A 25,399-nucleotide genomic window follows, 5' to 3' on the forward strand; every position below is an offset into this window, starting at 1 on the left:
TGTTCCTGCTCCGTACAGTTTAATTCCCTGTCCTGCAAATGCTTTCGAATCAAAGTGATACGACCCCAACTAAGGCAAGAGTCAAGCAATACCAATGACCTTCTCTCCCTCACAATCAGCTCGCACTCAAATTGCCCTATCTAAATTTACATATTTGATCATTTCCTTTGACCTTTATCTTCCCAGCTGCACCCTTTTGATCTGACAGAACGTCCCTGCCAAATATGAATCCTGTCATACTCTGATTCCCAAAAGCAAACACACACAGAAGACTGAAGGAGGGTCTCTATGATAATTTTACAAGAGCTAACAAAAGAGAAAAGAAGTCAAAAGAAGAGAAAAGAGTCAGTCTGTCCCATGAGCAGCAACAACACGCATTCAACCCAGCTGTGCTAGACCTTGTGCTGGCAAAAGACTGTAATTAAGTTTATGCCTATACCCATTTCACCAAACAGGCAGTCAAACTGTAACTTCTTGAAGATCATTTTCCCTTCTGTGCTACAGACAGTTCATTTGTGGAGTAAGGTGATACCCCCTATTTCCTTACACAGGTATCTCACATGATCATAGTGCAGCTAAAGTCTCTCAAGTCAAGGACTGGTACACAAAAAGGTCTCCCAGTTCAAATAGTTAAAATCATGATAGCTTTGGTTTTTTTCCACTTTTGCATTTCTCCTTGAGTAGATGAGCTAGGTTAAATAAACTGCAATGTATCAGAACACAAAGTTAGTATAGGAGAATCGTTTTCTTCATGCCAGATTTTTTATAAAAGGACAGACATCTAATTCCTAGCAAAAATCAGCAAGGGATAAAGACTTAACGGGCTTTACAGTTCCAGAGCATGATCTCCTAAACATGGTCTGCTATTCATTCAAAACTAACCTGGATGAAGCTCAGAACAGCACAGCAGTGAACATTGCTCATTTGGCAGATAATGAAATAAATTACCTAATACACCTTTTTCTGCTGTTAACTTTGTGATACAGAAACAGCTTAACAAAATAAGAGAAAATTATTGCATACATGGATGTACTATCATCAAGCCACAGAGATGCTGTTTCTTTAGAGAGCAGTATAACTTTTAATTAGCTGATCTATAAAAGCCTCGATGAACTTCAACCTACTCACATCGAGTGAGACAGTTTTCCGCATCAGATATGAAAAATGCAGTATTGGACAGGCTTGTTCCAGAAGGAAGTAAGTTCTTCCACAGCTTTCAGGTTCTCTGGCATTCACAAGTGTAAGGAATTGCAAAGTAGTGGCACTTGCTAAAAACCCCCAAACACACACAACAGAAACAGAATAATACTTGTGCTACATAAAAGCTCAGGGTACAGCATTCATCCCTGAAGGCCTGACAAGTGTCACCTGAAGAAGGTGTAACAGTAAGAGTGTCTATGAAATTTAGTCTTAGACAACACCTCTCTACAGCCGAGAATAAAGATTACCAAGTTTTAGAAAAAGCTTATTCAAGCTACTTCTCTCAGAAATTTGGGACTACCACAATCCATCGCAAGTTGTGCACAAGTCAGCAATACACCCTTGTGGCAACCAAGGCCAACTATATTCTGGGCCGTAATATCAAACCTGTAGCCATCAGGGAGAGGGAGGAGATTCTTCCCCTCTATTCTGTGCCTATGAGACTGCAATTAGAGTACTGTGCCCCATTTGGGACTCCCCAGCACAGGATGGACACTTACATCCTAGAGCATGTTCAGTGGAAGGCTATCAAGATAGTTAAGGGGCTGCTGCAGGACATAGGAGAACAACTAAGAGAACTGAGTTTGTTCAGCCTTAAGAAAACAACACTAGGGACATTTTATTGCTGTCAACAACTCTATAAACTATAAAGGGAAGGTACGGAGAAGCTAGTCAGACTTCGCTCAGAAATGCATGGTGATAGTATAAGGGTCAACAGACAAGTTGGAAGATGAGAAATTCTGTTTATACATACAGAAAAAAAATCACTATCAGTATGGTGAAATACTGGCACACATTGCTGAGAGAAGTTGAGGTCTCCATCCCCAGACACACTCAGAACTCAAGACCCTCAGCAGCCTGGTCTTGTTGGACCTGCTTTGAGCAAGAGTTTGGATTAGATGAACCCTGGAGGTTTAAATTATTCCATGAATTATTGGCAGTAGATCAGATCAGCTGCAGGTGTATCTACCAGAATTTTCAAAACCTCCAAGCAAAGGAAAGCTACAGAATTGTCGGGTAACACTTGTTCCAGTGCTACACTAAAAATTTTTCTTAATGTCCACTCTGAACCTTCCAAGCTGCAGCTGGTAGCTGTTGCCCCTTCTTTTACCATCTGCCACCACAGAGAAGAGTTTGACTCCACTGCTTTTCTAAGTTTCCTTTTAGTAGTTGCAGGCTGCGATTAGACCTGCCTTTAGTCCCCCTTTGCCAGACTGAACAGGCCCAGTTCCTTCAATGCCTGCTTGTAGATCATGAGCCCTACACTCTTAATCAGGTCTGCTGCCTTCCTATAGACTGTCTGCTAACTCTCAACAGCCCTTTTGAACTAGAGAGCCCAAAACTGGTACAGTTTTCCACATACAGGAAGTAGAAAGGTTAAGGAGCATCAGGGAATCTGAGAGAGATAGACTGGTGGAAGCAAGCTCTGCCCTCCCTCAGACAGAAAGAGGAACAGCCACCAGAAAAAAACAAGACCAAGGAAACCCTTCTCCTCCTCCCACCATGCTGAAGGCAGTAGTTTAAAGGAAAGGAGTTAATGTAGGCAAGTCCATGCTCAGGGTGGCAGGCAAACTCCCTCCTTGCCCACCTCGCCTTCCCAGGTGCCTCTGTGCAACAGGCATGAGGCTCTGGATGTGGAAGGCCAGTCAAGGGATGATGGCCCATCTGCACCAGAGACGTTGCCAAGGTCAGAACAGCCTATCTCACCATATCATGACCACCTCCACGAGGAAGAAAAGACAAGTTTTAGTTGTAGGCAACTCTCTTCTGAGGAGAGCAGAGGGTCCAATATGCCGGACAGACCTGGCTCTTAGGGAAGCCTGCTGCCTCCCTGGGGCCTGGGTTAAGGACACCACTAGGAAACCTCCTAGCCTGGTATGGCCCTCAGACTATTACCCATTACCGCTCTTCCACGTGGGTGGCAATCAAGCTGCAATGCACAGCCCAAGGGCAATCAAAAGAGACTTCAGGGCCTCAGGACAGTCAGTAAGGGAATCTGGAGCACAGGTTACTTTTTCCTCTCTCCTTCCATTTGCTGGCAGCGACATCAGAACAAACAGACAGTCCCAGTCTACTAACATGTGGTTCTGTGGCTGGTGTCACTGCCAGAGTTTTGGGGGTTTTGTTAATGGGATGGCCTACACAGCACCAGGCCTGCTGGTGTCAAATGGGATTCACCTTTCTCAAAGCGGGAAGAGGGTCTTTGCTCACAAGCTTAGCAGGGCTGACTGACAGAGCTTTACACCGGACTTGAAGGGGGAGGGGGATAGCATCAGGCTTGCCCGTGACAAGCTGAGGGATGACACACCAAGGTTAGAGGGACTGAGTGCTAGCAAGGGCACTCAGCCTGTTGCTCTGAGACATGCTGGGTACGCTTGAAGTCGTACAGAGAGGAGCCAAGAGGGAAACATCAGTGAAATACCTCAAAAGAACTAAGGGATGTTCCTCTAAGAAGGTGACATGGCCAACAGCCCAGATGAAGTGCCTCTACACCAGTGCACAAAGCATGGGCAGCATGGGCAGCAAACAGGAAGAGTTGGAAGCCACCGTGCTGCTAGAAAGCTACAACCTAGTTGCAATTCCTGAAACTCTCTGAAGAATAGTCATGAGGAGGTCCAAAGCTTATGGGTAAGAATTAGAGACCCAGGTAACAGAGGGAACCTTGTGGTTAGTGTCCACTACAGGCCACCTGATTAAGGGGAGCCTACTGACAAAGCCTTCTTACTCCAGATACAGGACGCACTGCGCTCGCAGGCTCTCATCTTACTGGTGGACTCCAACCACCCCAACATCTGCTGGAAAAGTAGCACAGTGAGCTGTAGGTAATCCAGGAGACTCCAGGAGCACATTGAAGATAACTTCTTAAGCCTGGTGACACACAGCCGTACCAGTGGGGTTGCGGTACTGGACCTGTTGGTTACCAATGCAAATGAGCTAATTGGCGACACCAAGATTGGAGGCAGCCTGGGCTGCAGTGATCATACACTGGGGGAGCAAAGTCCCTCCCACTGTAAGAGAAGATCAGGTTTGGGACCACCTGAGGAACATGAACATACATAAGTCTATGGGACCTGATGAGATGCATGCCAGAGTCCTGAGGGAATTGGCTGATGTAGTTGCCAAGTCAGTCTCCATGATATTTGAAAGGTCATGGCAGTCACGCGAAGTCCTCAGTGGCTGGAAGAAGGGAAACATTGGGCCCATTTTTAAAAAGGGTAGAAAGGAGGACCCTGGGAACTACGGACCTGTCAGCCTCACCTCCGTGCCTGGGAAGATCATGGAACAGATCCTCCTAGAAGCTATGCTAAGGCACATGGAGGACAGGGAGGTGATTCAAGACAGCCAGCACGGCTTCACCAAGGGCAAGTATTGCCTCACCAACCTCGTGGCCTTCTATGATGACGTGACTACATCAGTGGACAAGGGAAGAGCTATGGATGTCATCTACCCGGACTTGTATAAGACCTTTGACATGGTACCCCACAACATCCTTCTCTATAAATTGGAGAGATATGGATTTGATGGGTGGATGAGCAACTGGTTGCATGGTCGCAGCCAGAGGGTGGTAGTCAATGGCTCAATGACCAGATGGAGACTGGTGACAAGTGGTCTCCCTCGTGGGTCCATACTGGGACCAGTACTGTTTAATATCTTCATCAATGACCTAGACAGCGAGATTGAGTGTACCCTCAGCAAGTTTGCAGATGACACCAAGCTGAGTGGTACGGTTGATACACCAGAAGGACGGGATGCCATCCAGAGGGACCTGGACAAGCTTGAGAAATGTGCCTGTGTGAACCTCATGAGGTTCAACAAGGCCAAGTACAGGGTCCTGCCCATGGGTTGGGGCAACCCCTGGTATCAGTACAGGCTGGGGGAGGAGGGGATCGAGAGCAGCCCTGCCAAGAAGGACTTGGGGGTACTGCTGGATGAAAAGATGGACATGAGCCACCAATGTGTGCTCGCAGCCCACAAGGCCAACCGTGTCCTGGGCTGCATCAAGAGAAGTGTGGCCAGCAGGGCGAGGGAGGTGATTCTGCCCCTTTACTCTGCTCTGGTGAGACTCCACCTGGAGTACTGCGTTCAGCTCTGGAGCCCTCAGCACAGGAAAGACATGGACCTGTTGGAGCGGGTCCAGAGAAGGGCCACAAAGATGATCTGAGGGCTGGAGCACCTCTCCTGTGAGGACAGGCTGAGAGAGTTGGGCTTGTTCAGCCTGGAGAAGAGAAGGCTGCGGGGAGACCTTATAGCAGCCTTCCAGTATACTTACAGGGGGCCTATAGGAAAGATGGGGACAAACTTTTTAGCAAGGCCTGTTGCAACAGGACAAGGGGTAATGGCTTTAAACTAAGGGAGGGTAGATTTAGACTAGTTATAAAGAAGAAATTTTTTACAGTGAGGGTGGTGAAACACTGGCACCGGCTTCCCGGAGAGGTGGTAGGTGCCCCATCCCTGGAAACATTCAAGGCCAGGTTGGATGCGGCTCTGAGCAACCTGGTCTAGTTGAAGATGTCCCTGCTCACTGCAGGAGGGTTGGGTTAGGTGACTTCTCAAGGTCCCTTCCAACCAAACTATTCTACAATTCTATGCAGCAGCCACCTGCTCTAGAGGGGACACACTGAACATGCTCTTCTCATGCAGCACAGTCTGCTTTTCACTTTATTTGAGGTGAAAGTCAAAATCAAGCACACAGATTTAATAAAAACCACAAGTCATGTAGTAAATATTGCTTTTGCTGCTACAAGTGATGTCCAATGACTTTCCTTAAATCATACATGCTTCTTCCCACTATTGTATTTAAAACTTCATCCTGCAACTAAAATTCTAAGTTGCTCATATTTGCTGAAATGCCCATCAGCTTTACAAATCAACTTTATGAATCAACTTAGAAAGGAAAGCCTTTCCCATGTCTCATAAATTGGACTCATGTACTAGTTTTCACAATTGAGCAGACAGGGCTAACTAGTGGGTCAACCTGTACCAACTTCAAAAGCTTTCAGTATGGAGAATCAGGCATTTTGTTATGCTAATTGTTCTGATTTGCTAGAAATAAACATGCCCTAAAACAGTTTAAATAAAACCTCAAAGGTAGGGAACAGCTGGCGAGACCTGAAGGTTCTGCTATACAGACACAACAAGTAACATCTGACGTTCCCTCGGGCACTGTGCTTGATGCTTTATTTTGCTAGTATTTTTTTCAAACTGCTGTTTTATATAAGACAATGTCAGTGGGCCTTGAATCAATGTAACAGGATCCTGCATTAAAAAAAATAATCATAAAATGGCTCATATTTTTTAAAGTGTAACCCCTCTGAACTCCAATGTTATAGAATTTGGCAACTACAGCATTAGTTTCACAAAAATGCAAGCCAACCAAAAAGAAGACAAATACGAGCAAATGAAAATAACAGACTCACTTGAGTTGTCATACTCATCTGCTGCTCCTTCCATTTAAATGGCAGGATTACAGTGCTTACCTGAAAGACCCTACTTGCAGAACACAGCTAACCCTTCAAAACATCGATCAAGAAAAATTTGATAAGAAGTCTGCATAGGTAGTGAAGTGTTATTTTACAACATATTCCAACCTATGCAAGTCTCCCAGCTCCAGAAAATTCCAGTCTAACATTTCTGCAGCAAGCTGTATCCATGCAGAGAGCCCGGCTCCAGTTCTCCTGTCTTTAAAAGCTGACTTTCCAAAGGCAAGGGGGACTGCAGAGGCCCTTCTGCAAACGCTGTGCATCCACAGTCCCCTGACACTTTGAAAAAAAATTGACATGCCCACTTTCTGTAGCTTTGTGGCCAGTCTCACCTGGCTGAACATCATCAAGGAACAGCAGTAAAGTGAAGGATCGGGGGCTTGTTTAAACTCTTTTGTGACAACACATAAAAAATAAAACAAATCCAAAACACCAAAAGAAACACATTTTAACCACGGACATTATGATTTCTTATTATTCCAGATTCTCTAATCATTTCAGTTAACCTGGTTTTCGTTACATGTCAAGATTACCCTGACATGGAAAAAAGGAAGATGAAATGCATTAACTCAAAGGTATAGTATAGCATCTACTGAACTAAAAACTAGGCTTTAAGGTACTTGTTATTCTGTGGTTTTTGTTGTTTTGTGGGTTTTTTTAAAGATTTATAGGGGAAAAAAACAATTACATTTTGCAGACTTCCATACTTCCCACCTATACTTCTCTTGTGAATAGGCAGTATTTTTTCACATTTTTCGTGCTTTTGGGTTTAGACATTAATGTTGTCATGAAACATGGAAAAACCCATCAACAGGAAAGAATCCACCACTAGTTGAGGTTTTTTGGGATTACGTTATTATGCAGATGTCATGGAAAAGCTTATTAAACTCCTTTAACGTACTACGGCCTGATATGAACTTCGTGTAGTGCAGCATTGGCAGGAGAGACTCAAAATCTTGAAAAACCAATCTGGAACACGACACACTGCAATAAGAAGTCTAGCTATCTAGAAACTTGTGTCTTTTTCTATACTGTAATTAAAGCACAGCTTCACTCTAACTATTCATAATCAATTTCACTTTTCTGTTGGTTAAAAACAACCACACCACACCAACAAAACCCACTTGGTTATTAGCGGGATTTAATCTGGTGACATGACTTGCCAGGGCTTGCTATCTCTCTGGTTCCCATCAAGAGAAAGTCTTATTTTCAGTCACACACTTCTTCGCTTACTTTTCTGGGCTTCTACTGAAGCACTTGCTGCTGCCCAGAGCTTTCTAATAAGTTATTTCGAGACGAAGGAACAAAAGACCTCCCTGTATTTTCACTATCCTGCCCACTCGTTACAGCTCCCCTGCAGTCTAGGTACAGAGGCTCTTATGAGGTCCTGACAACAGCTATCTCCAAAGACAGCAGCCTAGCTCCATACAAGTGCTTCCCAGAAGAGTTCACGAAGTCATGAAAAAGAAACGTATAGGAAGGTTAGTTTCTCTGTCCCCCACCTCATCCAAAGAATATAGTAATGTACTTTTTATTCACCATAGTAATAATAAACCAAAAAATAGCCAACGCAACCCACTAAAGCTAGAAAGATTTTGTGACTGCTAAGAATCTTAGCTTACTAGCCACGGACTCGTTTTTGTTGTCAATTCACATTGCTGATGACAGCCAAGCAAGCATAAAGCCACCCAAGCCTTAAGATGATGTAAATCTGACACCAGCTGTCCAGCCACACACACACAGAGAACACTCCTAGTTAGCAAACTTTTTAAACTGATACTGTTATTTAGTTTCTCTGGAAATCTATGCTGTTGTGACTGGACTAGTTTTGGTATGAGCTAATTTAAAGCCTTCTCAGATAGTCCTTCACCTCGCTGTGCCCTAAGGCATGATGTGCCATTTTTGGAATGGGAGTAGCATTGAGGTGTTCTGGCCTTCATCTTATGCTAGAATTGTACTATCATTCTTCTTCCTTTTTCTTTCTCTTTTTAAATAGAAGTTCTAATCCATTTGGTTTCAGTTAAATGTAAGATACAGTGTAAAAAAAATTAGTAAGGCATGAAATAGGAAATTAGCATAAACATTTCTAAGTGGATAAAGACTTCATTAAAAAAGGAAAAAATCTGACTAAACCCTCACAATAACGAGTTGTGCTGAAAGAGGAATTGTCATATCATAAGTGATAATAAATAGAGTTTATCAAGAATGCTTTTGGAATGAATTGCATGCAACATTTTACTTCATGACCTTGGCACAAAAAGTAAGTATGCACTAATTGCATCTGCTGATAACCCAAAGTTATGAGACATTGTTGGGATTGGGGAATCGGTTTATTACGAGAAGCACTGTGTGACCTGAGGACTGAAGTACAAAAAATCCAAAGGAACTTAATAGTACAAAGGTCATGCACTTCTAGTGATAACAAGGATATGTGCAACACATGGGGAATTGATACTGAAATGCAAAATGACTACATTTCACAAATAAGATATAGCTGAAATAAAGGCAAATGCAAGTCAGGCAATGTTTCTAGGAAAGACAGTGGCATACTTAATGTCATAGTTCAAGGCACCAGGGTAAAATATTACTTATAAAATGCTAGTACCTGCAATAAATTTTATATACCTCCAGCTATGCATTTATTTTTGGACAAGAAGGCAAAACACTGTATGCTTATGAAAGATAATACATGCCCAAAACTTATTAGCAGCACAACTACTTCAACAGAAAATGAGTTTTTAGACTCAAACATTAGCGTGTAAATGCAAACATTTATTTTAAGTTTCAGTCTCCTCTGAAACCTACCTTTCAGTTTACAAGACTAAGGGATCACCGGGTGCACCACCTAATTAAACATTGTGAGAAATAAGCTAGCTTTTCTGTAAAGGAGAACTCGTAAGAATGCAAAAAACTGGTTCAGGTGTATTTGAAGTACATTACTTCCATATCTTACAAGGAATAGTGCAACATTTAATAGGAATTTAAAATCTTGCATGGATGGCACCCTTCCAAACAGAGATGAAAGCGATTTGCCACACTCCACTATCTCCTTGAACATGTTTGCTTACCACTGGATCTAGCCACAGTCAAGACTTGGTGACGGACAGAATTCACAGCTCACCTTTGTACATTCGTATAAATCATGGTAGTCACTTTATGTTCTTCTGTAAAATGTGGCTTGAAAGTCCGTGCTGAGGCTCAAACTTTGCCTGTTAACCCCTAAAAACCATTTCTTCCAAACGGGTGTTTCATTTATTTTTAAATAGCAGATCAGTTTTTAGGATGTTTTGTTTTGACTGCCTGGATGTTAAAGGGTTCTGCCTAGACATGCCCAAGAGACATCAGCCTTGTTAGCTTGAATAATCCTTTAGAAGAAGTGCAACTAGGTATCAGGTGATTAGGTATCGGGTTTGTGAACTGTGAGGTAGAAGATCTGAATCCAAGTGGAACACAGTGGAGAAAAAAGTGGTATAAAAGGACATAGCATCTCCAGATAAAGCCAGCTCCACCAAGTAATATGCAGGGTAAGAGACTGATCTAAAACACTGGTTGTCTGCTTCCAGAAGCACGCAAGCATCCTGACAGCTTTTTAGCTTGATGAGAAAAGAGTGTACCTTGTGTAGTAGAACTAAAATAGACAGCTGCCAGTGCTTTTCTCTTGTTTTTTGTACATCTACCTCTACATTGACAACTAGTAAACGTTCTGTTAATGTTCTACTACAGTAAAATATGTTTATTCTCCTAACCTTTCCTAGCTTTAGAGTAATTCTGAGTGGCTGACAAATCCATCCATTATAGGGGCTGGTGATTTCCAGTAAGTCTCTCTAACAGTATGCACCAGCCCAAACTAGGTTCCAGAGCTGGAAAGGCCTTCTACTACACTGTAAAAGCTCAGCTAAGACCTAGCAACACAAGAGCTAGCATCTCTGTTTGGGAAAAGAGATTTCCCAGGGAAAAATATAAACCAGTGTATCCTTAACATGAAAAGAGACAGCAAGGTATACACCTAAATCCCCTGAGGCTGCAAAAATCGGCAGTTTTATTGGTCAGGGGATAACTGAAGCATGCATGTCAGGAATGCAGAAAGCAAAATACTATTATGTCAGAAGTCCCTTGCTGAATCTGTATCCAGTGCAGGTTTTGGTAATTAATATTACACAGAAGAAAGTGAAAATAACGAAGCAAGGATGTAATCTATTCAGTCTTTACCTGTAATTTTTATATATAGAGCCCGGAAGAACCCAACTTTAGCCCAATTATATAATATACCAAATCTAATAAGGGCTCTTGACTGAAGATTTCCCACAGACAGTAAAACATCCAGACTTACTCATTCCCTCATTCCTTTCCTTTTTTTTTGGGGTTTTTTTTTTTTGGCACTCCTTCCAGTACCAGGAAAAAGGAGGAAGTTTGTTCTTGTTTTCACTTCATTCTGAAGAAGTTTCTTAATTGTTTAAGTTCTAAATCACCAAAACTAGAGTGCAGAATTGCTTAATATAAATTCAGAAGTTCATAGTGATCTCAGAGTGTTATACCAGATAAAGTAAACATCACAAAAAAAACCTAGAGGCTGCTGATCTTAGATATTCCTCTTATATTTGTCATACGTTAAACTATCTTAGTGTTTTCCTCAGTGTATGTGATAAACTTGGTATAACCCCACCCACTGGCTGATTCAGGAATTCCAACTGCAGCAATGCCAACTGAGTACATCCTAGAGTAATTCTTTACCTTCTAATCTACAGATTAACCAAAAAGACCACTATCCGCAAAACCTGCTCAATCATGTTGAACTATTCTATTTCTTACTACAACCTTCAAAGACTGGGAGTTTCCAACAGAAGTGACTGAAGACTTGATGAAGATTTTATACATGCCAGATTTCACTTATATAAACAGATATTTAAGGCATAAATATTCCAATATAATAAACTTTAATAAAGCTACTTAAACACAGTCTGCTAGTGCTCAATTCAAGATTCACAATCAAGAACCCTAGTCTCTGAAGTACTTGAGAAATCACTAAGTTACAGAGCTATGGAGCTCTTGCTTTATGAAAATAGTTACATAAACCTATCTGCACCAAGTAAAATAAAGTCACAGGTTAACATTCATAGGCTTTAAAGTTCTGTTACCAGAACACCATATTAGAACCAGTTACCAGCAGCAACAGTGCACTATATCAATAACCAAATGTTTAGTATTTCAGAGTCTGTGAAAAATTGGGCAAGTTCTGCTCTTATCTACTTTTGTACCTGGGAAATACTTTTTGCACTATTAACATGGAAGGCTTGCAAAGCAATGATTCAAATTCTTCTGCAAGTTGAAGTGTGCAGTTATTAACAGGAGCGAATTAATTACCTGTCAGAATTTATGGCGGAGATCCTAGTCAGTTAAAGTTTTTCAGGTATAATTTGAGCTCAAATCCAATGTTGACAGTATCCAGTCAAGCCAAATAATTTCAGATAGGTTTGGCAAGGATCTCAGAAGTTGCTAATTTTGTGAGCATTTCCACTGGCACCTCTTACGTGACTTTGACATACATAAAAAAAAAATGTCTTGTCCAGTTTTAAAGCAGACTTAAAAACTAATTGATCCAGTTTAGGCATGGAAGTACAAAATCCACCATTCCAGCCTGACTTTCACATCTCAGTCCTAAAAAATGAAGTCTATTAGAAGTTCAAAGCCTTTTCACCATTCACTTAACCTGTTCCCAGCAGTGAGAATTCACCCCTTTTAAGTTTCCCTTAAAGTTAAACCTCAATTCTGATTGTTAGACAAAGCATAATTAGCAAAACATACTTTTTTATTTGACTCCTTCCAGCTGTAGCAGTACATATGTGTATACACATGCATACTGTCTACTTGTCTGGCAGAAGGATGTGTCACTAAGGCAATGTAGGCAAGTTCAAGCAGAAAGCTGGCTCAGTTTATTTCTTCAACAGTGTTTCTTATAATTTTGAGTACAAGATACTGCTAGAAAAAATAACAGGTTCTAAAGGTCATCATTTATAAAGCTGTATCAGGTATAAATCAGTACAGACACACATTCTTATGAAGTTGAAGTGACAAGTGAATAAATTGGTACAAACACGTTTTGGTACATTTTAAAAACTGACAATATCTAAAAGCTTTAAGGCATCATTTCTTTTGACTTGTCCCATTGTCATTAATTTGAAAACCAGAGCACAGTTAATTAGATATTTTGGCAACAGACCAAACTGAGATGTCTTATGTATATGAACCTGTGAAGACGGACATTGTCAATTGTTCCTTCACTTGCTACTAAAGCTAAGCATTCCTTCTGCAAGATAACCCCACTAGCACACATGAAAAAAATTAAGAAATTTAATATTATGAAATTAAATATCTACCTGAGAGCTTCATGAGGAGTTCAGATGCTGCCTTGACTGACACGTCCTGCCTCATCACATTTGCCTGTACTTCCTGCGGCTTGAGCTTCTCCTCAGGGACATTTGGAGCTGAGGCTTCGGATTCATGGCTGAACATGTAGCTGGACTGAGACAAGGCTGAACCTGTCGCTTCTTCATCCTTAGGCTCCTCTTTCACTTTAAATTTAGGAGTCAAGGGCTCTTTTTGATTTGCAGCTGTCAAGAGAAGGAAACGAGTGAGACTTAATGAGGTATGTAATATACCATGATAGAGCAGCTAGTAACAGGAAGAAACCGTAACCTAAGAAATGCTAGAGCAGGTACTGGAAGCAAGCATGTCAAATAGTATTCAAAAATGCTTGAAGAGGTAAACAAACGTCTGTATCTTTTGTACAAAGTGACAGTTTTGAAAGACAAAAACTGCATATGCCAGAGCTCAAGAAACCGTGCTTCTCCTCTTACTTTTTTGCCCGTACTCCTCTTAGAAGCATTCCCCTAGTCATTGGTTTGTAGGTCGTCTACAGCCTTAATGGAAATTTAAAACATCACTTCACACGAGTGCAAATTTGGCAAAGACCATGGGTACTACATATTGAATTCTCAGAGCATGGAAAAGAGGCAAGAGATGAAAAGTAGAAAGATAGGAAACCTAAGAGGAGAGTAAAAGGGAAAAGCACAGCAAATTCTTAGGTTCTAAAAGTTGGTATTTGTTAAGAAACAGAGGGATTTTCAGAAGACAGCTCTGCACTGGAAGATGCTATTAGAGCACTGTTCCAGCTTCTACATCCATATAAAAAGAAAGAGAACAAGTTTAAAATAGCCCTTTCAAATACTCCACGTAAGCAGCTCCACAGCCTCAGAAAAGGGTCTAGAGACCTTTAGGCCGCTTAAAAACTACACACTGAACAATGTTGTTCTTCAACACTCTTTTCCTATACCCCTTGACAGCAGTAGAACTTTTGTACTATGTTTGGTTGAAGGGATAAAACCTAGAATGCCTCTTAAACAACACTACCACAACCAAGCAATATAAATTCACAGGTAGACTGGCACAACAAACTGGAGGCTAAAGAAGTTGCACTATTTTTCAGCAGCTCTTCTTATAATTCTTTATGTTTGACCAGTAAGAGATACTTCCTTCCCTGTCTCTTAGTGGCTTTTTCTTGTTCAAAATTGCACTTTAAATTCCCAGTAACAAACAGCAGATAACATGTCCAGTGCCCCAAACTTTGATGAGTTCACATCTTTCTCACCCCTCTAAACCTTTGTGTCAACAAATATGAAAGATAATGCATCGCCCACCATTTTGGTATCTTTCTAAGCTCTCTCACCATTTACCTCACTACCTCTCCTACACATTTTCCTCTTTCCACATGACAATCCCCTGCCTACCCTCATGACTCTTGCTGATGAGCTGTCAAATCTCACTTGGACCATGTACAAAGGATGTACCCCACCACCCCTTTCACAGGCTGCAGCAGGGCATTAGAAGCCAACATGCATTGCCTGCCGCAGAGAGCTGTTTGTTTTACAAGCCCATTACATGAACAGGAAAAACCGAGGAACTGACACATCGCAGGGATAGTAATATCCAACTGCAGGGGCAGGGCACTAACAGGTCAAATCAAACCAACAAAATCTGGCAACATTCGCCTGCTTAAGCTCTTGGTCTACTTCCTCCTCCACTTCACTGCTTCTTGCCTACTCTCCAGCTCATTTTCCTGGCTTATTTCCTCAGATAACTCCCCTTTTCAGCAGTTCTCCCAGAATCTGACTCCTAAAGAATCTGAATTCCTGCATCCCACTGTGAAGTGCTCACCATCTCCCGGAAAGCTCAGCCCTACAATATGCAGTACAGTTGCCATCTTTATCACAAATAGACACTTCCATTTGTTACTTTGAGCTTTGTCCATTTGCACACAGTCCAGTGTTTTGTTGCTTTCTTTGTGTTTGGGGTTTTTTATATTATTTTTTAAAGCTATTATGTTACCCTGTAACATAACACTTAAATCTTTTCAGTTTATATTCCAGGGTTGTTTGGTTTTTCTCCTTTCTTATTGGTTGGCAAGCCATTACCAAAGAACAAGATTAAAGTAAGTGGTATAAATAGTGTACACATGAGCAGCATGTACATATACATGGCGCTATTCACTACTTCAGAAATTAAATTACCTTATATGTGTAATTTTTAATATGACCTATAAGCACTTTTATCAGTATTAGGGACTGCTTTTTCCTTTTTAAATAAAGGGCAAAAGCAGAAATATGAAACATTAAAGCATGCTTTAATTCATCAAAATACAGGTTAAGGCTCTCAAACCAAACTTAACTTCACCTAGGTACTTACTAAAAAAAAAAATAAAAAAAATCCATCTACTTTATGCAGGCCTACATCTTTCCAGTTCAGTCTGTTCTGGGGTTTGACCTGAGGTCATGAATGGTCACAAAAAAAAAAAACAAACCACCAAAACCCAAACCTTCTATGCCACACTACTTTCTGCATTCCTTCTCTTTTAAAGCATGCCACTCCGGCTGCTACTGATATGAAAAATACCTCTACCATGTAGAGTAGTATGAGTATGAGTGCAGCTCATAGAAAGCATTGTGCCTGAACTTTCAGCAAATCTGGAGAAAAAAAAAATCTGTTTAATATATTCATTTCAAGAAGGTATTAATTCAAATTGTCCCAGAAAATATGAGTGAGTGAAGAGGTAAAGACGATCTCCTGAGAACAATCATTAACCTATGAAGCCAGCTATGTTTGCCCATGAACCAGGGCAGAAAATGAACCAGGTAGAGGAAGCACTACATACCAGGTCAGGATACACTTTTACCATTTAAAATACACAGGTGATATTAAACTCACATACATAGATCAGTGTAAGTTTGCAACCATACACCATGGTCCATTACAAGCCAAGTTAAGAACAACACAAAAACATCCATACACAAGTAGAATCACTGTAATAGAATTCATACAACATCACAGCCTTAAACTAGGAACTTCTTTCAGTCAGGCGCTGTAGTATGTGGTGGCAGATACCGTATGGATTCCCCTACCACAAGAAGGCGGATCAAAGGAGGCACTTTTGGAAGAAATTAGCATTTATTAGATCCTCTTATGACCAAGCCAAAACTTAGCAGCCAATTTGACCCAATCCAAGGGCAGGTGTCAAGTGGTATCTCCATGCTCTTCATCCCAGGCGATTCTCAAACTCTACTGAGAAGAAGCCGAGTTCTAACAGCTCAGAGAACCAAAAATTCAAGGTAGGTCACATCAGAGGTTAAACAGTTTCATGATAGTGACACACCCAGAATGACGAACAGGGCATCTGTCAAGTTTCCCTCCTTTCCTGTGTCTCACTTTCCCTTTCTCTCCCTACCCCACACATTAGCTCTCCTACTGTGACAGCACATGCTGCTATAAAGCCACTGCTCCCTCACACTACTGAGCCACCACCCAGGATAACAATGCTAAAACTACATTGACAACAAAACTACCAGCAGAACATCAGACATAGTCTAAATGAGCTCTTCATGAGATCCGTATTCTCAGTTTGTCCCCGTGTCTCTGCCAGACATCACCTGTGAGAAATATAAAACATTGTCCAGGTCCCACAACCCAGAGGAAGTCATGAGGATGTGCACTTAGCAGTATTACGTGAAGCGGAAAAGAAACCCAGACTATCATTCTTACCTATGTTGCTGGGTCTGCCTACTCTAGCTGATTTGCTTTGGACAGAATATAGAATTAATAAATCAGGAAAGAAGTAGGGGGTTATTTCTTTAATTTACAGCACATTCCTTGAACTGACCACACTTTCAAAAAACCAAACATTATAGTTGTACACAAATCACAAAAACAGCAGAGTTATTTAGCTCATTTTTCTTCTGCCAGAAAACAAAAACAAATAAAGTCAGACAACTATTTGGTCAGTTTCAATCTAATTGCTTCAATTAATGGGGCTTTTGCTTCAGTTAGTGGGGCTTTTACTCTTTCTTGAAATATGCTAAAGCAGATTCCAATGTAACTGAAGCCTAAATAGAAGGACAAATAAGAAAAGGGGGAGGTTGTCCAGACTATCAGATCCATACATTAGAACTAGAGGGGGGAAAAAAAAACCCACCCAAAACCAAAAAACAATCAACCCCCAAAACAACAAAAAACCCCACCACTCTTGCCTCTGTCCCATCTTGGATCCACAGTTACAGGCAAAATCGCTAACACATGGGAAATAGAATCCAAGATGTATACACTTGTCATATTAGGGAGAAATAAAGAGATGTAAGAAAAAAAATTGCAAATAAGGGAAATAAAAGTTCACAGAGACCCGTTTTTAAAAAAAACTACGACTGAAGAATCTTTTAATAATTAGAACTGGACAAGGACTAAAAAGATTATGTTGAAATCTATTAAAGTATATTTGAGCTACAAAATTATTACTCCACACCAGGAATAACATCTTCTATCTACATACAAAAATAGATACACATACATATACTTCATTTGTATTTAATTTACATTCATTCTGAACTGCAATGAGAACAGACTGAAGGATGTGTTGCCTGCAGACTGAATCCAAAAAGCCCAGCAATTTAATTTTGAAATACACAATGAGGAAAAAAAACCCAAACCAAAACCACCCACCCAGCAAACACAACCAACAAGCAACAGTCTCTCAAGCAGGGTTGATAATTCTCCATTTGTTCCATTCCATATCCAGGGTAAAAAAAAAAAAAAAGAGATCAAAGAAGATTCCAGACTGATGATTTTTGTCGTCCTGGCAACTGGAATAATTTGATCCATTTGGCAAAAGTAGATAATGAAATTTATAACACTTTCCTCAAACTGCCAAATGCCACAAGAAAAGCTTTGGGCATATGCCACTAATCTGAAACACTCTGATAGAAGCTGCTAACTGCTATCCCCCTGAGAAAGAAATCTAGCAAAGGAGGAAGGAGACCTGCATGGTTGAACAAGGAGCTTCTAGCAGAGCTCATGTGGAAGAGAAAGGTCCATGGAATGTGGAAAGAGGAGCAGGCCACTTGGAAGGAGTACAGGAATGTGGTCAGAGCATGCAGGGATGCAACGAGGAAGGCCAAGGCCCACCTGGAATTGAATATGGCAAGGGATGTCAAAAACAACAAGAAGGGCTTCTTCAACTGCATCAGCTGCAAAAGGAAGGCTAGGGACAATGTGGGGCCGCTGCTGAATGAAGTGGTTGTCCTGATGACGGAGGATGCAGAGAAGGCAGAGCTACTGAATGCCTTCTTTGCTTCAGTCTTCAGTGCCAGGGCAGGCCCTTGGGAATCCCAGGCCCTGGAGGTAAGAGAAGCAGCCTACAGAGAGGATGACTTTCCCTTGGCCGAGGAGGACTGCATGAGGGATCGCCTAAGCAATCTGGATGCCCTCAAATCCATGGGCCTCGATGGAATGCACACACGAGTGCTGAGGGAGCTGGCAGATGTCATTGCTGAGCCACTCTCCATCATCTTTGAGAGGTCCTGGAGGACAGGAGAGGTGCCCGAAGGACTGGAGAAAGGCCCATGTCACTCCAATCTTCAAAAAGGGCAAGAAGGAGGATCCAGGGAACTACAGGCTGGTCAGCCTCACCTCCATCCCGGGAAAGGTGATGGAGCAGCTCATTCCAGAGGTCATCATCAAGCAAGTGGAGGAAAAGAAGGTTATCAGGAGTAGTCAGCATGGATTCACTAAGGGGAAATCATGCCTGACCAATCTGATAGCTTTCTGCGATGGCATGACTGCCTGGGTAGATGAGAGGAGAGCCATGGATGTTGTCTACCTCAACTTCAGCAAGGCTTTCGACATGGTCTCCCATAGCATCCTCCAAGGGAAGCTTAGGAAGGGTGGGCTAGATGAGTGGACGGTGAGGTGGATCGAGAACTGGCTGAATGGCAGAACTCAGAGGGTTGTCATCAGCAGCACTGAGTCTAGTTGGAGGCCGGTAACTAGTGGTGTCACCCAGGGGTCAGTACTGGGCCCAGTCTTGTTTAACTTCTTCATCAATGACCTGGATGAAGAGTTAGAGTGTACCCTCAGCAAATTTGCTGATGACACCAAACTGGGAAGAGTGGTGGATACACCGGCAGGCTGTGCTGCCATTCAGCGAGACCTGGACAGGCTGGAGAGTTGGGCAGAGAGGAACCTGATGAGATTCAACAAGGGCAAGTGCAGGGTCCTGCACCAGTACAGGCTTGGGGTGGACCTGCTGGAGAGCAGCTCTGTGGAGAGGGACCTGGGTGTCCTGGTGGACAACAGGTTAACCATGAGCCAGCAGTGTGCCCCGGCTGCCAAGAAGGCCAATGGCATTCTGGGGTGCATTAGGAGGAGTGCGGCCAGTAGGTCGAGGGAGGTTCTCCTTCCCCTCTACACTGCCCTAGTGAGGCCCCATCTGGAGTCCTGTGTCCCGTTCTGGGCTCCCCACTTCAAGAAAGATGAGGAGCTACTAGAGAGAGTCCAGTGGAGGCATACAAGGATGGTGAGGGGACTGGAGCATCTCTCCTATGATGAGAGGCTGAGGGAGCTGGCCTTGTTTAGCCTGAAGAAGAGAAGGCTGAGAGGGGACCTTATAAATATCTGAAGGGTGGGTGTCAGGAGAATGGGGCCAGACTCTTTTCAGTGGTGCCCAGCGACAGGACAAGGGGCAATGGGCACAAACTGAAGCACAGGAAGTTCCATCTGAACATGAGGAAGAACTTCTTCCCTCTGAGGGTGACAGAGCCCTGGAACAGGCTGCCCAGGGAGGTGGTGGAGTCTCCTTCTCTGGAGATATTCAAGAACCACCTGGACAAGGTCCTGTGCAACCTGCTGTAGGTGACCCTGCTTCGGCAGGGGGGTTGGACTAGATGAGCCACAGAGGTCCCTTCCAACCCCAAACATTCTGTGATTCTGTGATTCTGTAACTGCACCAGTCCACTTACAAGGATTTCTAAATGCTCAGAATGTTTATAACTGAAAGAGGAAAAATGGGCTGATTACTTCAAGTCAAGCTCAATGTTACAAGTCACAATCAGCAAGGAGTTGGTCACCATTCCATCTGTCTGAGTGAAGAACATGAGAAAGAAAACAGAATTCATAACAAAAATGCTGCCACAAAAGAGGCCATGAGAAAAAGTATCTACGGCGTCTGGTTCGAAATGAACTGTGATGAAAATGCCACAGTACACTGTTGCACCATCATATTATATTTTACAAGTGATGCCTGACTACAGCTACAAAGATGAGAGAGAGCAGGCCAGTCATGGTTGAGAGAAAATGGGAAGGTCAGAACACATTCCAAAAGGCACTGTAAATTGAACTGGCGTCCTTGAGATCTTGCAGGAAAATCTCTCTTTGTGATTCTCCTCAGAGCCACCATGGCAAGAGAATCATGGCATGACTTCTACCTGAGGAAGAAAGGACAGTGTTTTATCCAAGTCCTACTGCAGCTAGAGCATCTGAACCACACAAGGGGCCTTCAATGCCAAGCAGTAAGTTGTGAGCTGCAGTGGTTAAAAGAAAACCAAGGACCTTTGACAGAGCAATTCCGCAGTTTGTGGAAGACACACTTCCCCGACACTGGGCATCACCATCCTGAAGGCAGCTGTGGTCAATAAAGGATACGACTTGAATCTTCTACTGTTTTTGCTCTAGTAATTGAAATGTGCAGGTAGGCATCGGCATTCTGCATGGAGACTATGGATTGTATTCGATGACATTCAAGAACCGCGTAAGGGATACAAACACTGCAGAAGCAGCCGGGATGAGCTAATTGCTTTGCAAGAAAAATCTATGCAATTGGAACCTGTTGGAGAATCTCCAGAGCAAAATCCAATCGGGCTGATAAATTATGTTCAACTTACTAAACATAGAGTCTGTCTACACTGTAAGTGGCCCAAAAGGAGAAATACTGTTTTTCTGGCAGGACAGTCTAGCTGGTCTCTCATTTCTTTTTAGTGCCTTCTGCCCTGGAGTATTAATCTGTCCCAGAGCACCTCCTGTTACCTAACCCTCCTGGGAGTGCTAACTCAATTACATCTCATTTTCAAAGCCCTCTACTCTGCCCTTAGCCAAATAAACTTACCTATAGTGCTCCAAGGAAGAGGATGGCAACTACCAATGAAAAAGCTACTTATGACTCAAGGGCACTCAGCATTAAAACATTTCTTTTTATCAAAGTTGTGATATGGCGGAATAGACAATCATGAGAAGTATGATTATGCCAAGACTTGCCACCTCTGGGCTTTCAGAAACCATTTAAAATACAGGGTCTTCCAAATCATCTTGCTTAAGAGTGTTAAAAATGTGTAAGCAGAGGTTAAGAAAAGGCCAGCTAACTATTCTGATCTTCTCTAAAGGTGCTTCACAATGAGACACAGCACTAGAGAATTACCAGTCCTGCTGCTGTCCCCTCAAAATTTCAGTGTTCTCCTCCGAGTGGAATGAAGGAATTAGGCAAATTGCTAAGGCACCTGTAGGACCACACATGCCCCCATGCCCCAAGAGGTCTGTTATACAGCCAAAGTCCCACCTGCTAAACAAGGCTGTAATATCTGCCAAGATGATCTTCTCCTTTCTGGGTAAAAATCAAAATAACAGCAGAGTGGGTAAAATTCTGGAGAAGCTGGAGAAAAGAGGGGGAGGAGAGTGAAAGGAGCAAAAGGAAATATGTTGCTGATAGGAAAGAATTATTTGCCGTACAGAAATTTCTTCTCTCTACAAAGGAACAGAAACAGAGAAGGAGAGAAATGCCACCAGACTGACCTTCATATTTGTTTAAGAAAACAAAAACTAAAACAGAGATGATTGAACTAACAATGTCTTCAATTCCCATTTTGGATAGATGTGACAGAAAGGCTCATGAGCTAGGACTTCTGCCCAGAGTAATGGTGTAATCAGGGAAGCAGAAGAGCCATCAGTCTAGTCTAGTCTTATACTCCAAGTGTAAGAGTTTGTGTAGATACTAAAACTAAATTGTAATCACAGAGCTGCTCTAAACTCATATTCATATCTTCTTTTAAGTTGTATCGGGTTGAGTACACAAAAAAGCAGTTTGTGGTCCTGCATTTTAAATGACTGAATTAGAACAGTCTGCACTGCTTTATCTCGCTAAATTCTACATATGCCTTCAAGGTATTAAACATGATGGGTATGATTGTAAAGATGACGTCAAGTTGTGGATGTAAGACCGGCAATTGCTGCAAAGAGATTATAAGGGTAGTGATATATCAGTGGCAAAGATTAGTTCAAGCTTTTCTTTGCCCAAGTTTTAATTAGTCATGCTATTGCCCTTTTTCAGTTTTATTTTAAATTAAAGGTTTATATGGAAATTATGAACATGTGAATCTGGAGAGACACTTCAAAGAGAGATCTTCATGACATCAGGGGTATTTACACGGACAGCAGCATTATGGAATTCACAGTATTTTTAAATAAAGGATATGGCTCATAATTGCCAGTCATGTGCACTCACATATTCTAATCGAAATTTTACATTCTGGCATAAACTATGAATCCTAAATATAGGCAGGATGGCGTTTTCTTTGGAACTTGCTACACAAATACATCAATTATGACAATTTAATTGAACATGCTTTTATTTTATTAAAAATAGCTGTTCGGAGAGTTCAAGCCAGTGAGTTCAGTACTGCCAATGGCAAATGCTAAAATATTTCCAATTACTTGTGTTACCTTTAAGGAATGCAGTAATTTTCAAGAGCCAAACAGAACAAATAATCTAAGTGATTACTTAGCTTATCTACTAAAATTTTGTATGTAGCTGTCTGATGATTTACTGTTTCATTATTCCATTAACAGAATCAGCTAATAAAACATGAATGCAAAGTCCAAGTACTCTGGACAGTCACCAAAATCTCATGGTGGCATTATTTTCCAAAATAAAGATTTGACTCCTCACACGATAGTTATAGCAGATATAACTTAAATTAGGAGAAAACAATTTCTCATTTGTTTAACATGGCCAGTCCCAAACCCTCAGCATGCTATCTCTCCTTCCTTCTCTTTGTTTTAAAGTTTTTCCATGCAAGTAACTTCGGGAATGTAAAAAGAACAGCAGAATCAGGGCACACTTTGTAATATACACCGTCACAAGATGAAGAGACGTGCTTTCTAGAGTAATGCACTTGGTGAATACAGAAAGGCAGGGGAGAGAGGCCAGCAATGAAGTATGCTTTACAATTACTGTTTCCACACAGAATTCCTTTGAGATCAATAGTGCAAGAATCTCATTCATTTTGATGGGATTCCTTTATTTTCAAATGTTATGAAAAGTAACTGCAGCACATAACATAGGCACAGTAATAACTTCACTAGAGTACACCAGCCATTGTAATTTGGATCACTGTGAAAGCAGTTTTTTATTACAAAAGAAAACAAGCCTTAGAAGTGGGTGGAAGGACATCAGTATTTAAAGAGATGTGTTGTATAATGCCTGCCATTGAAGCCTTTGAAACAGGAAAAGCAAATACTCTGCAAATTAAGATATGAATGCAATTACAAAGTTTCAATGTGGAATTAATGGACTGGGGGAAGAAAACGCTCTGGCAAAGCAATGATCCAGCAAAGTACTCGGGCAACTTAAAGAATATAAGCAGTTCTACTGAAATAAAAGGGGGAACACTTGAAGGTAAAAACATGCCCATGCTTAAATATTCTTCTGTTTATATGTTGAATCATCTGCTAATTGTCTTTACAGGCAATAACCCTTTCCAAATTTAAATAAAATTTCAGAGAATCCTTTTAAATTTCTTGTGAATTTAAAAGTATCTCCTACCTTAAACTAGGACCTAGAGAATGGAATCTGGAAAAAATTTCAAGATTTGTTTTTATTTTTAGATTTACATTTTGTGATTTGCATTATACCTTATTTCATAAAACATGTTACTAAAAATCGTTCCAGCAAGCAACAGCACAGAATTAGGGCTGAAGGGATCTCAAAAGGTCACCCACACCAATATTTCTCAACCTCTTTAAATCTAAACCTCCCCTAAGCCTTTCCGAAAAAAATTCAGAGGCCATTTTGAGCAGTGCCATCACAATTGATTTCTGGCCCACTCAAAATCAGGTTTAAGTTTGAACATCTGTAATTTTTTTCCCCACTTTGCTTCTCTACAGCTTACTACTTCATTTTGTTCAGCTGAAATTTCTTGCAGCTGCTTCTGATGTCCTGTAGTTCGCTGGCAGATATACAGATCTAGTCCATCATACTGCCCTCTATGTCACCATATCAACCATATCTGACAAGTAGTTATCTAACCTGTTTTTAAAATTCTTCAGTGGCTGAGATACCATAGTCTCTCCAGCCAAACTATCACAGAGGTTTAACTACCTCAGCTTTTGGAAAGATTTTCCTAATGCCCTTAAACCCTACCGCAATATAAACCTGTTATTTTTTGTCCTAATTATGATGAATCACCAACAGATTATTTCCTTCTCCCTGCGACAAACTTTTTAATGCATTAAAGGCTTATTAATGACTCTCCTTAGTCTTCTCCACAGGCTTCGCAACCTCACTCCCTTTCATTCATCCTCACTGGACATGTTTTCCAAACCTCCAGTCATTTCTGCTACTCTCTTCTGAAGTATTTCCAACTGTCTGCAGTCTTCATAAACTGTAGCACCAAAGCCCTGGACTTCAGCAAGACTGAGAAAAGTAGGACTCTTTCCTCCTGTTCCCTCCTCTTTTGAGGCTGTTTCTCTCTGTATACATCCCAGTACAACGACTACCTTTTTAGCACCACTACGACATTGTTAACTCCTGTTCCTTTGCCAAAGAACTGTTACCTAGCTAGTTGTTCCTGGTTTTGTATTTGTGCAGTTGTTTGTTGAACAGTTGCACCTTTTTTACAGACCTATTTTGACTGCGACTCTTCTCGTTTGACTGTACTTTCAATGTACTCTTTTCCAATCATCTGATATTCACTTCATCTAGACTAGAAAGGTTGCATTGCACAATCAGAAATAATACTGAGAGTCAAGATTATGTATATGCTTATTAAGTTTCAATTTTAAAAGTCGTAACAGTTCATAAACAACAATTTTGTACCAACGTTCACCCTATGCACACCAGTTAAACTTCTGGAAAACGTAACTGTTAGGTGTGAATGGAGATAAGCACTCCTCTGACTCACATGCGTGGAAAAAAAGGCTGAAACTGCACAGAAATGAAAACCAGCAGGGCCTGAGGTCTCCCATGAAACTGGAGGCATACAAACTGACACCAACCAAGAAGAGGAGGAGCAATAAACATTGGTGAGCAAAAATAAATGTTCATTTAAACCATAAATATTCAATAAGAATAAATGCCA

At 41.5% G+C, this 25,399-nt stretch overlaps 1 protein-coding gene across 7 annotated transcripts in view; it reads right to left on the bottom strand.

Moving 5' to 3' along the window:
- Positions 1-25,399, bottom strand: part of ZNF827 (zinc finger protein 827) — a 127,322-nt gene that overhangs the window by 50,033 nt on the left and 51,890 nt on the right. For all 7 annotated transcript variants that reach the window (XR_012764019.1, XR_012764020.1, XR_012764021.1 and 4 more), the window contains exon 5: positions 13,055-13,288. Coding sequence is in view for 4 of the 7 variants with exons in the window: in XM_075421080.1 (XP_075277195.1) it covers positions 13,055-13,288 (234 nt within the window). In the remaining 3 variants the exon portion in view is untranslated. The remainder of the gene's footprint in view (positions 1-13,054; positions 13,289-25,399) is intronic.

The sequence above is a fragment of the Opisthocomus hoazin genome, chromosome 5 (genome assembly GCF_030867145.1).
Source record: "Opisthocomus hoazin isolate bOpiHoa1 chromosome 5, bOpiHoa1.hap1, whole genome shotgun sequence".
NCBI lineage: Eukaryota > Metazoa > Chordata > Aves > Opisthocomiformes > Opisthocomidae > Opisthocomus > Opisthocomus hoazin.